Source organism: Triplophysa rosa, linkage group LG23 (assembly GCF_024868665.1).
Source record: "Triplophysa rosa linkage group LG23, Trosa_1v2, whole genome shotgun sequence".
Taxonomy (NCBI): Eukaryota; Metazoa; Chordata; class Actinopteri; order Cypriniformes; family Nemacheilidae; genus Triplophysa; species Triplophysa rosa.
In genome coordinates, this window is record NC_079912.1 from 13563794 (window position 1) to 13577839 (window position 14046).

General features: G+C 37.3%; 1 protein-coding gene across 1 annotated transcript in view; it reads right to left on the minus strand.

The window, feature by feature from the left end:
- The window catches only part of map3k22 (mitogen-activated protein kinase kinase kinase 22), a 54262-nt gene that overhangs the window by 23085 nt on the left and 17131 nt on the right, over positions 1 to 14046 (minus strand). The window contains exons 4-6 of the mRNA XM_057322663.1: positions 7043 to 7158; positions 4756 to 4793; positions 1452 to 1551 (exon numbers count right to left, since the gene is read on the minus strand). Of these exons, the coding sequence (XP_057178646.1) occupies positions 1452 to 1551; positions 4756 to 4793; positions 7043 to 7158 (254 nt within the window). The remainder of the gene's footprint in view (positions 1 to 1451; positions 1552 to 4755; positions 4794 to 7042; positions 7159 to 14046) is intronic.

Sequence of the window (14046 nt, forward strand, 5' to 3'; positions counted from 1 at the left end):
ATGGAAGCACTATGGCAACTAACACAGAAAGTAAGATTTCGGCATGTTTTCACTTCTTTGCCGAAGGACATAACGTATTTACGAAAAGCACTCTGTAGAAAAGTTTGTCCGTTTTGGGCTACTGTAGAAACAACATGGTAAATTCCATGCAAGGGGACCCGCGGTGTAACTTTGTGTCTCCATGTATCAAGATTTTTTTTATAAAATGTTCAACTTTTTATTAATATTGGTCGCCATTCATGTTTGTCTGTGGGTTTAAATTCAACCTCGAAAAGTATTAAAAAGAGCTTTTCAAATTTGAAAACACAGTGTTTAATGTTTTTAAAAGTACAGCTGCTGAAAAAACAGACCACTCTAGCTTTGCATTTAATGTATTGGGACAATTCCAGTCCAGTCTGTTGAATTTCAACAGAAACAAACCTCAGGAATTAAGGATGCACAGATAGGTCAATTTTGGCTGATAATGATAATTCTTTAACATTGGAAGTCAATAACCAATATATTGGCCAATATACAGGCTCTAAATATTAATATAAAATTTCCTAAGACTGAAACAAAAGGCAAAAAGTGGACAACTGCTTTTATTTGAAAACATTCACTGCAGAAAACAAGGTAACCATTCGTTCTCTTTTTTCCCCTGAAAATCATGTACCAAGCCTAATAGTTGGTACAAGCCTAGTAAATGATTCTTTAACCTTCAAACTTTTTTGGTATAGTTTTTATTTAATAAACAAATAAAATATGTTCTTCCAGAGCAACCCAGAAAGGTGTTCTCAATAGTCACAAGTCTAACAGGTCTCAAGACAGAAAGCATTCAGACAGCAGTCGGATTCAAACAATATGCTTTTGTTCCTATAATTTACACGTTCATAAATACTGTATTTACATACTGTACCTACATCAACAATGTTTTGCTAATAGCAGTAAGTGAATGATCTCGACAGAAACACAGTACTGTACTGTATTTTAACTGTGACCAGCGTGCAGCTGAAGAAGTATAACCAGAGGAAATTATATATGATTTATCGGCTGTAATATATTGGCCTAAATTTTATTATTGGCCGATACCAATAACATTTAAAATCACCATTTATAGGCCCATACTGATATGGCCGCTAATTTATCGTGTATCCCTATCAGGAATGATATGACAATGACCTGTTGTGAAAATAATGTCTTATTTCGTCATTATTTATTTTACTCTGCAAATAAATGCCAAAAAACAACAATATTTTCAATTGAGAAAAAATGTGTTACTAGTTCACAGAATGAAACTTAAGCACACACCTATAAAAAGTACATTAAAAAAACTGAAAAAGTTTTTTGTAGTGGCCTCTATAATTTTCTATGATTGTACAGTGTTTTTTAACCATTTTCTGCAAAGTTGCGATTTTGGAGTTACAAGTTTTCCACCTGTCAGCAATGCTAAGTTACTATGATCAATTCAGTACCTCATTATCAGTGTAGTAAAGGTCCATTTGCTGCCCAAAAGCCTCCGTCACCTTCTGAAGTAGATCTTTAAACTTCAGTGGTCTCTGGAACGGGATGATTCTGAAGAAAAACACCACAAAGACTTAAACTAAACCAACTTTTGGGCACCTCCAGATTTAAAGTACATTGAAGGCAATATTCTTTTGACATTCTTTCGTAATAAAGGGATGGTCAATATGTCTGTGAGAACTACAGGTCTATATGCAAATGAATGTAAACTCGGTACTGTATACTATGTGCATGGTGCCCTATTCTAAAATTGAGATAATTGCTAAAGCAAGAGAGGAAAGATCCCCATGGAAAATAAAAATGGAAAATATATATTTTTATTTTTCAGTAGCTTCGCGATAATGAAATTAGTTTAAGAACACATTAGAACTCAAACTAACTTTCTATAGTTTCTAATGAGATTACAGCATACAACATTTAAGTGTGTATATTTTATGCTTGGCAACATGGCGAGTTTAAGAGTGTAAAGTATACAAGCGTGTGCTTGGCCAAATCAACCGGAGCGGACCACTGTTCCAACACCAGGGTCCACATCACAAAGGAAGAAGGAGTGCTTCCTGAGTGGAAAGAGGGAAAAAAGGGGAGCAGATCTGGAATTAGCAGGACGCACGTTTTCCTCTCCTTCTCGAAAGTTTGGCTCTGCTTTAACACAAAGAATTCTGGCCAACTACTGGCCCACAAACAAACACACACATATCTGTGATCCTCCACAAACCTTAACAAACAATTTGTGACCGTTTGCCAATCAGTATCCTTCCTGTTGGCTAAATCCGGCCTCCTATTTTACTGGCTTCTTATCTGAAAAGCATTTTTGGGAAAGCAGCTGGGACATTATTCATGGCTAAATGCAAGCTAGCATGTCAAGCTTTCTGACTGATGTGAGATAAACAATTTTGTTGACAGTGAGAGCTGCGATCAGTGTTACAAAATGATCTGAGTTCTGAGAGATGTCTCTGTTTACATTGGACGATGAGGGTGATAGGGATGGACAAAACTCATAGCGGAAGACTGGAGAGAACAGAGGATGTAAGGAGCGAGATGACTTTCCTTCCTCAGCGTGCACAGATAATCATCTGAGTTTGGCTGCGTCTCTCTGCGCCTGCCGAGGCACATGCTACTCTCAGTGATTCAGCGGCTGCCAGAGGAAGACGCTTTCCACAGTGTCCAACTTGTTATGCTAACTAATGCCTATTGAGCTTTTAATGCAAGTAGGTTTCATAACTTTCTATCACACAAACAAAACCTTCAAAAGCACTAAAATAAGGTATCGTGGTATTTTCAGGAAAATTCCATGGTATTCTTGGAGTGTACAACCATGGTACATTAAAAAGATAATCAAACAATATACATCATATACATGTATATAAATATTATGGTATTACATTTTACATCACCACTGTATCGTGGTACTGCTGTAATATTTTGTAAATGAGTACTGAAACCCATTTATAGTTTTGTCAAAAAATTACAGTTTTGTAAGTTGCATGTTACAACTATTACAAAGTCTGAGCGCGTACAGGTCGGCCAGATTCCTTGCGTTAAAGTCAACTTTAAAAAAAAAACAATTGCGGTGCTAGACAGTGAGTGACATTACATGTTAAAGTTTAATCAAATTTTTTTCGAGGCATTCTCAAAAAGCAAGCAAACAAAACGTGCTCCCTAGCATTAGTAATGTGGTCAGAGGGATCTTTCTGCCTCCAGCTAAGCTCCACCCACAAAAACGCATCACAATGTTTACTAACAGGAAAGGCGTCTATATGGACTTATTTAAGTTTTTCTAATTTACCAGCCCATAAAAAAATCACAGGTGAAATCTCTTTAACATGTCAGTTATTTCACCTAGACATTGATGAGAGTAAATGTAGAGCAAATGGAAACTGTTGCTGTAAGACCAAAGTATAGTCCGGGCGTCCGCGTTCATTTTCGTCATCAGGAGGGTCCGCGGTCGTCCGCACACCCCATCAGCATGCAGTCCATTTTTTGAGACCGCGCGGACAGAACATGTCGAATCGGCCGAGTCCACTCGGTGACGTACTACACATGTGTCGAATTTGTCTATCAGCGCTAATCCGCACTTGAGTATGCTCAAGAAGCTGTGTGCACACGTTTTTGCACGAGACGGACACGGACGTGGAAAGTCAAGTATACCCGGCCCTTAAGTCTACTGTGTCTCACACATTTCTCTTGAGAAAAAGACCCAGAAATCTCACAAATGTTTCAACTATGGCACAAACTGAGCTCAGATTGTCAAGTCTGCAATATAGGTCAATATGACTGCTGAAGATAAATAATACCCATATTTTACTATTTTTATTTTACAGCATGATTTAACAGTTTCATTTGTTTCAAATTTTAATTTTTAGACCATTTGAGACCAAGTTGATACTTCAATAAAACAACTGAGAACCCTGTCAAATATCCTGAGCTATGAAAGAGCAACCTCTAAACAATAAAATTTTCCTCTGGCATTTTCCTTTATTTACTGACTTTGCTTAATGTGAAGGCAGAACAGAAGAGGGTTAAAAACAACATTTCTGTGCCTCCTTCACCACAGCCAGTTAGAGCTGTAACAGCCGTATAGCCAGCTGTCTGTCACCTCTAATGCATCACCAACTTCCTGCGACGTGACATGACATAACCCAGCAAGGCTTTTTCACACCTTGACTTCTCCCAGGATGCTCTGGGGCTTTCTGGTCCAGGAGAAACAATTGAGATACTGAAGAGATCTTGTGTTTTCCTTTTCAATGGACAATTCACTTTCCGCCTGTAAACAATTTTGTTCCGAATGCATCAATGATGTCTACAAATTCTTTCTATGCTGAAACACTGGCTTCATATGAGGGGAAATGCCGGCATTAGTACCTCAGCAAGAAAAGATGTTAGGCTAGCTAAAAGCACATATGGATATACTTTGCAAAGGCTAGCGTCTTGGCACTTGGCAGTCGTGAGATGGGAAAAATGACATGTTCAGTGTGTGGGTGTACGGATGACCTACAGGACATTGTAAATTAATAACTGGGTGTGTCATTGAGCTCAAACTCTTTTTTTCTCAATCTCTGTCTGCCAAACAGTACCAGAGAGTCTTTAACTCAACTCTTTAGGAACGTTCTGGATCTTTTGGGCAGCTTGGCATATTTTCCGTTCTTCGCCGTGTCGAGAGATCTTAGAAATGGTGTAACGAGAGGCGGGATGAGACAAGAGGAATGAGATGAGGGACGGGAGAGTTGTAGGAATAATGAGAGCGTTCCGACTCACCGTTTCTCTTGTTCATGCTCCAGCTTCACCCGCAAATCCTGTCAGGGGACAAAACACAACAAAATAAAGTTCTGTTCGAAGTGAATCAGTATATGTTGTATACGTATATATTTTTTATGTTTTGAAAGTTTGTGAGAGGACACGATCGCGTTCATAAACAGACGAAATGATTATTAACAACACATCGATAAAAAAAGAAGACTCAGACATTTTGCTCCCATTTCACTGTTTGATATTGTATAAGCATTAACTGCAAAGTCTCCCTCAAGACAACACATCACCTCTCACTGCTGAAAAACTGTTAAAATTGATATGGTTGCCATTGTTATGCCATGTCCATTATGAATGCAGCAGGAGATGCTGAAATAATGAAAATATTGCAAATTTATGCATTTAATGTGCACCTGTACATGATGCACATACGTTTACATGTCAAGACTGACATGGGGAGAATTTGGGGGGAATGTTGTTGTGTTGTTTTTAAATGAACTCTCGTCGGTAGAGTTCATGCTGCTGTGTACTGTATGTGTCTGAAAGAAAAAGAGGTGAAAATATGAGGAAAAAACAACTAAGAGTGAGTCAAAAACATCAAGCTGTGTGTACGAGACTGAGAGAAACTGTGTGTCTGTGTGTGAGTACAGAATGCGTGCCAACCAATTATCTTCAGGACGGACTTGTGTCCTGTGTGGAGTGACAACATTGTAATGAGAATGTAGGCAATGAACACAAGCCACAAAAATACAGGGTCTTATATGTTGTACAGAAGGTCCGGATGTTGAGTGTTTTTTGTGGTCTCTCTCTCAGCTGTATCCTGTTTAAGGCAGTATAGTACAGCAACAGGATTATTTCATGTCAAGTGTAAGGTAAAACTGGACGATAAGGCAAAACATCAATTGAAGCCAAATAGTTCACAGATTTTTCTTTCAATGCACTCTAAGAAATACCGGGTTATTTACAACCCAATGTTGGGTCAAATACGGACAAACCCAACAGTTGGAATACAAATGAACATACCGCTGCTGTCCTTCTAAAACCTCATATCTCCATATTTCGTGATTACATTTTTTTGTCTCTTTACGTTTGCCACTTGGTTTTGCAAATATCACAAAATCATGCCGATTCACTGTATTCTCACAATTCAGTGTTTATTAAGGCTGATTTAAGTCTAGACATTACTGATAATTAAACTTTTTATTTCCTTTAACCATATGTAACCGAATTTGAATTTGTATTCTTTTCTGCACTTCTTACTCACATACAAATGTTTACATTGCTTATACTCTTTTTTTTTGGATGATCTTGCTTATAAATAAATGTTCACATTATTTGCCTATTTCTGTTGCCTGTGTTTTTACTGCAGTAATTTACTGTGTGATTTTATTTTCTAACCTATTTTGGGGATCCTTTTTGAAGAAGAGTGTTGCTAAAATTACTCAAATTGGATTGTTTTTACCTCACCATATTTTAGAGTGTTTTGTAAATTCAAATAATTACAGAAAAACTTCATATTTTTTAACAGAATATGGCTAAAAAGTAATTTCAAAGTATTAACAGAATTTGTTGGCATCTCTGCTTAAAATAAAAAATGTACGGAAAATACTGTTTTTCATTGTTACAGTAAAAAGTTTCACAGTATACATACAGTAGAATTACAGAAGATTACTGGCGTCTCTGCTGCCAGTATTTTACTGTAAAATAAAAAAATACTGTAAAATACTGGTTTCCATATTTGCAGTAAAAAGCTGTAAAGCAACTTCACAGTATTCATACCGTAGAATAACAGTAGAATACTGGCGTCTGTGCTGCCAGTAATTTACCATTATTTTACAGTTACATTTTTTAGTGTCATGATCCTGTCCTCCTTGTCAGGAGTTTTCTAGTTTTGTGGACAGGGTTGTGACAGTACCATGTCTCTTGTGCTTGTTGTGTTTTGTGTGGAAGCACATGGCCTTTGTTGTCACTTTGCGCCATGTGCTCTCTCTTGGCCCCGCCCCCTTGTTTCCATAATCTTCCCATTAGCGTTTCATTCCCCTCACCTGCCCAGTGTAATTATCCCTTGTTAGTTTCCCCTATTTATGGCTTGTCTTCAGTCCTGTGCTGGTTCGTTTTGACTCTTTCCCGTATCCTAGTCCACCTTGTTCCTGCCTTGTCCCCAAAGAAGTGAGTTGTGTTTATTTTCTGCTTGCCCCCTCGTGGGCTTTTTATTTAAATAAAGTATTTTGCAACTGCTGTCTGCATATGGGTTCTCACTCCAAATTCCTGACAGTCTAGTAACTGTTTTATTTACCTGTCTGTAGGCCTGGGATCTGCTCTTGGGCTTGTTACTGTTGTTGGTCTTAAGCTGGTAGCAGAAGCGTAAAGCTGCCAGGTCCTTCATTATGGAGTTGAGCGCCTCTTCATCATCTGGAACACACAAAGCAAAACCGATGTTACTCTTTGAATGGATCCTAAAAAACACATTGCAACTGCACTACTTTAATATTAAACATGCTTATTTTGTTTTTTGACAACTGATTCAACAATGTGGTTTTCAAAGTTCTGAAAAAAATGTGAGTAGTGCTTGCCCAAATTAAAGTGTTTGGTCCTTTAAGACCTTATTTAGCATCCTTCAACTGAAGTATCGGTTCAACCTCACAGAGCTTTTTAAGGTAACGTTCCTGTCCGTGTATTCATTACCATGTTCTAGTAAACTTTCAGCGTCTATTTTGAAGCGATGGCATATTTAGAGAAAATTGCAAATGAGGTGTCATTTCCACCTCCAAAGCGACTTATATTTTAAATGTAATATTCCGGTTTGGATTTTCACAGTGTAAGGTAACAGTACATCATATCTAGCTCTGATGTTTTTCATTAAAAAAAGATTTGAATACCATAATGTCATTCAAAACAGAAGAAAGACAATGGATGTTCATACAGTGAGAATAAAGTGTCACAGAACTTCACAGAACCCAACCACTATTTCCTTTAGATCCTATCAGGGTTTTTCCACTTATGACAAACATGAAAACACACTTCTGTCGTATTTCCACCACAGCAATGAGCTCTCTAGTCCGGTCCACTATAAACCATCGAGCCATAGAGAGGAAGAGACTGAACAAAGGCCAACATGTGGCCAGTCACAGAATATTAAATAATAACTATATATGTGGAATTATTTTGCTTCCTAAAAATTAAGTAACAGTGTTGGTTTTGCAATGATTTTATTAAATTACTTGCATATTATGATTGCAGTAGACGAGTTTTACTTGCACATACGAGATTACTTTTAATAGTGTAATGATTTAAAACAGCAATAAACTTCAATTGATTTGTCTATTGTCTAAATTGATTGAAAACTCTCATTCAGAAGTTCCGTATTTTTAAGTAAAATTAGGGCCCTATGAAGTCAGTTGTATTTTTTCCCAAATTCCATTTTATTTTTTTCCCAATTATGTTTTTTTCCTTTTTCTGGATTCTGTGTTTTCTGTCTTTTACTATACAATATTAATATTTTGCCAACAAATACTTCAGTATACTATAGTATTCACTTATAAACTATATTAAAAAACCGTAGATACTTTGAGCTATTCAGGAAATTGGTTAAAACAGGGTATAATGTACAACCAAGTTAATAAACCAGTATCTTACTAGTACATTATCTGTTTTTTATTTAGTTTTTATTTAGTTTAAAGTCTCATCCGAAGGACGGTGCTTTTTTACAGTATAGTGTCCCCGTCACTATACCGGGGCATTAGGACCCACACAGACCACAGGGTGAGCACCCCCTGCTGGCCTCACTAATAGTTCACTAATAGTTCGACTTCACTTATTTACTACTTAGTGGTCGAATTATAAAAAAATTCAAGGGGGGTGGTGTGGTAAAATGTGTGTGTTACGGGTAGCCGCAAAGGGTGTTTGCCACTCTTTCACTCATAGACACTCAAAACAAGCAGATATACATTTGCCAGATTCCGTGCCATTCTGCGCTATACAGCAAATTCCGTTTTTATGCCTGGATTCCGCGATTCTGTCCGCATTTTCCACATCCCAGAAAACATATAACCCTATAAAATGTAGGTATGGTTTTTATAAAATACTTTTAATATCAACCTACATATAATTATTGTTGTGCTCAAAATACATAATACATAATTAAACACATTGATTTATACTGAATATTATCAAAAGGTTAAAAAAAATTATTAGCTTAATCATACAGTACAGCTCTTCCAGGCAACAGAAACCACAAGCCATTATAATGACACTAAAGGCTTGTTCTGCATCCCTGCATTAAACCATCGGTATTACCCTTGCAGTGTTACTGAGAAAAAGAGCAAACCAAAGAGAATTTTACTAATGCAACATACACTAAAAAGATAAGCATCACAGCAAGAAAGCAACCACTGCGGTCACACGACCTTCAAAGAACCACAAAAAAAAGCGAATCAACCAAGAAACTCGGGTAACACAGCGATTTTGTTTTAACCTGCGGAGTGAAAACTAAAAGGCTTTCTTTTTCCTTGACAATTAAAGGGAAACTTTCTTATGCTGGATAGAAGCTTGTTAAAAAGCCCCAATCCCTCCTCTGAGAACACTGGAAGGTTTCGCACAGGACCTATGAGAGCAGCTCATGTGTGTCTTGAATACATAACCGGTTCAAAGTAGGGATGCACCATAGATTATAGGCCGTATCGGTATCGGTCGATAAATTATCATTTTTAATGTTATCTGTAGATAAAATAAAATATAATATAATACAATTTAAGCCGATATATTATAGCCGATAAATCATTTCCTCTGGTTATACTTCTTCAGCTGCACGCTGCGTGGTCACAGTTAAAATACAGTACAGTACTGTGTTTCTGTTGAGATCATTCACTTACTGCTATTAGCAAAACATTGTTGATGTAGGTACAGTATGTAGATACAGTATTTATGAACGTGTAAATTATAGGAACAAAAGCATATTGTTTGAATCCGACTGCTGTCTGAATGCTTTCTGTCTTGAGACCTGTTAGACTTGTGACTATTGAGAACACCTTTCTGAGTTGCTCTGGAAGAACATATTTTATTTGTTTATTAAATAAACATTATATCCCGAAAAGTTTAAAAGTTAAAAAATCTTTAACTAGTGTAAATTAGGCATGGTACATGATTTTCAAGGGAAAAAAGAGAACTAATGGTTACCTTGTTTTCTGCAGTGAATGTTTTCAAATAAAAGCAGTTGACCACTTTTTGCCTTTTGTTTCAGTCTTAGGGAATTTTATATTAATATTTAGATACTGTATATCGGCCAATATATTGGTTATCGGCTTACAATGTTAAAGAATTATCGGTTATCGTTATTGGCCAAAAATGTACATATCGGTGCATCCCTAATTCAAAGCAACAAAAGTAAGAAAATGAACATCACATGAAACATTAAAATAGCCCACAGTTGTCACTTTGCTACCTTCCATCAAAAGGGAAATGGGGAGCAATCATGCAAATAAGCGTGTCATACATTAACATATCAAGGGGCCCTAAAGAGGCCAATTAAGCGTGACTTGTAATTACATTCTGAGTGGAAGGTCATTCACCTCTACTGTCATGAGGAGCGAGAAATGAAGGTAAAGAGCGCTTGTTAATATCGAGTTAGCACTGTATGAGTCTCTTTAGTGTCGATCTATGGCTTTATTTATTCACAGAGCTAAATCACAAAGGCCATATTAAAAGATTAAAAGATAAAAAAAATATTTTTAGAAAGACCTGTAAAGGTTAAATCTGTCTTGGTAATTCTTTACCAGCCCCTGTTTTAATCTCCAGACATCATGCTTTTATTAATCACAGTAATACAGCTTTAATAAAAAACATAGCCCGGGGAAGTGTGTCAGGACTCTAGGGTGCATGGTGCGTTTTACAAAACCTACATGATCTGTTGTCGAGATCATTACTATTAACAAAACATTAAAAAAGCTGGTTAACCAAAATAAGCATTATGTCATCATTAATTTACCACAATAGTATTCTAAATAAATATGAATAAATATGATTTTTTTTCTTTCTTCCATGAAATGCGATGCCAATCTCGAGTTGGCAATTTGTCATAAAACTTGGAATAAGACCCAAAAGTTGAACTTTTATGGTGCTTTTTGTTGTTTTTGGAGCTCAATAGCGCTATTCCCCATTAATTGTGTGGAAAAGAATGGACTGGAAATGCTGCAGTATATCTTATTTTGTACAGCATTATATTCCATTTAGGGTGAACTATTCATTTAAAACATTTAACAAGCAAATATATTACAACATAATCTCACAGCAATTCACAATTATTTTACGATGGCTAATACGTAGGAATATGTGCAACCTCAATCATATGTTTCGCGCATTCATAATTCATAATATTCCCGTGAGATCAGCCTTGATACTACTAACTGATGTTGATCTCAGATATTCAACCAGTAATGCTGGTTCAATAACAATCATGCATTTAAGGGGGTTGTATTGCATCCGTGGAGAGGCAGAGGGGCATTATGGGGCAGAGGAGTGCTGGGTAAGGCAGTGTTGGTTTTATAAAAGCTGATGGAGTCTGAGGGGATTCTTGATTCTGACACCAGCAAGAGTCTCGCTACACAGCTGCTCTTCCACAGCAGCATCCACCATTAGACGGGTTCACAACGGGTTCACAACCCACACACACAATTCTCTCTGTCTGACCTCATTTCTATTTTAATATCACTGAAGTAGTTTAGCTTCTGCAAAACAACAATGATAACTGCAGAAAAACAGTTATGTGATTCAAGTTATCCTCTAGAGCACTGAGGGGCAAATTCAATAAATTGGCAATTTTTCATACGGCATTTAGGTGCATCTAATCCTCAAACAACCCGAGATCTGTCGCAACTAAACGTGCCGCAGTGAGCATTTAAATGCCATTATGTCAAGCCATTGCAAAAGCAAACAAGGGTCCTTTCTATGCAAATGAGGTTATTATAGAATGTAGCTTATTTACAAAACTCCATTTTCTCTGTCTGCAATTAATGAAAATGACGATAAACAAGCATTCCTTTGAGAGAGAGATATTTGATGAAAAGTTTTATTGATCCTGACAGCAATTATTCATCAAATGATGATCAAATGATGTGAAAGAGCATTAGAATGGGAATATTGCCAAGAACCCACTTGCAGAGTCAAGTGCAATACAGTCTACAGCTTGCAAGATGCACCTTAAATAAGGGTTAGGATGTGAATGTTTTACATTTTTAATTAATTTATTATGTGAGGTGGATGCTGTGTATTTATTATGTGAGGTGTGATGCTATTGTATTGTTATGTATTGTGATGCTGTGTTGTTAATTTGTATCATTGATTGTACAGCGAGACCAAAGACCAATTTTCAGCTAAGGCTGGACAATAAAGTACATTATTACCTTATTTCTCAATGGTGCAACTAAAGAAAATCTGAGGTCGCAACGGTGCGACCAGCCGTTCGAGGGAGAAAAAAAGTCTCCGCGACTCTGAAAGTCTCCCTGTGATTCAACAACAGACACACATTAGGCCCATGTCGTGGTCTAAACCAATCAGAGATAGTGAAGGGCGGCCCCCTCTGTTTGGCCGTGGTCCAGATTTTCCTGTACGTGTGTGTACATTAACCGAAAATTCTCTGTCATTGACAGATTTTTTTTACCAGTGACGGAAAAATCTGAAGGCCGTCCGTCTGTCATTTTGACGGATTACAATGAGGGCAATTTGTAACTCCCCGTTTCCCTTCATTAGAGCGTGATATGCTCGCGAAGGGACGTGCGTGTTTTCACATGTCATTGTTATTGACTAGACATATGTGATGCGATCTGGGAAAACCCGTAAGATGTCGCGCTGGGACGAGGGAAAGACAGTTCACCTATCAAAGTAAACCACATAACATGAAGAATGAAGGTGTATCAATGCACATTTCCCGCCAGTCCTGTGTAAACTACGGCATGCAAAGTTTTATACAATGTTTTCGTGAGACGACAGAGCTCCCCGTCTGCAGCACCGGGAGTTATCCGATCGCAAAACATACAAGGGATGATCAAAAGTCCAGACACTATGCACATGATAAACAACGTAAAACTTGCTTCACTGCTTATTAGTTGTTGTTGTCCGTAATGTTTGCGAGTTTCCGTGTGTAGAGATAATGGCAGAGCTCTCGTTCTTTAAGTGCCCTGCACCATTTTCCTTACTTTCATTTAATTCAAACGGTTTTGTACAGTATTTTTATAGACTTCAACACTAGGAAATGTTTTTTTATTAAATTGTTATTAGAGTAAGTCTTTTACCACTATAAAGTGACTTTTCCTTGTGATACTGGACTGTTGTGCTTTTATTTTCATCACTTAACTTTAAACCCGTTTTCATACAAATTCCGTTCCAGAAAATCCTAGCGCTTCAGCCGACCTCAGCCATAACTTTTGTTACATACACAAGGTATGAGCAAAATAAAAACTGATTTGGAAAGGGCTTGGATATGGTATCATAAACTGTAATATATAAATTTGCACCAGATCGAATCACATATGTACATAAACATTAAATATATAGATGAATATAAACAACGGCTTTATTGGGCATTCAGTTGTATTAAAATACAAGTTCCGAGACGTACAGCGTGATGACGTCACGAACATACTAATTACCACCTAACGCCACCTTGCACCATAGAGACGGGTAATAATAGGTTATGGCGGATTTTTTACGAGCCTGTCAGTCAAAATGACGGACAATAAAAAAGTCTAGCGCAACCTCTGGTGTGTACGTGTGAAAATGCTGTGCTGCAGTCAGACCGAGAGGGGAGGAGCCTATAGGCCCGTCAGTTAAACAGAGTGGACGTAGCGCGGATGATGAGAGAAGATGAAAAGAATGATTGACAACTTTTTCGTGAATAATGTTAAGTTAAGGCCTGATCGGTCCGAAAATCTTAAGCAATGCTCTGACACGGAGCCATCAACCTCCCAGGTTATGTCCATTTATCTTGAGATGTTTTAAGTTTATATTTCAGTTCAGTGAAGCACTTTAAGCACCAACACTTTTTCAGTAAGTTACCTTTCTTGTAGAATTGTGCTTCAAATAAAGAACTTTATGTTGACCAGATTGTTAGTTAATCATTTACAAGTCAATTTTGCCTATATGGACAGCGATTTAAAAAAAAAAGTGAACTGGTAAAACTGCGGTGTTAAATGCGATGCGGTCAAAAATTTGGGTGCACCCAGTGCAAAAAGTTAATCTAGAGCCCTGAGATGGGAAATCAAATTCAAAACTAATTTTGTGGGTTTGTACATTGTGTACATGAAACTT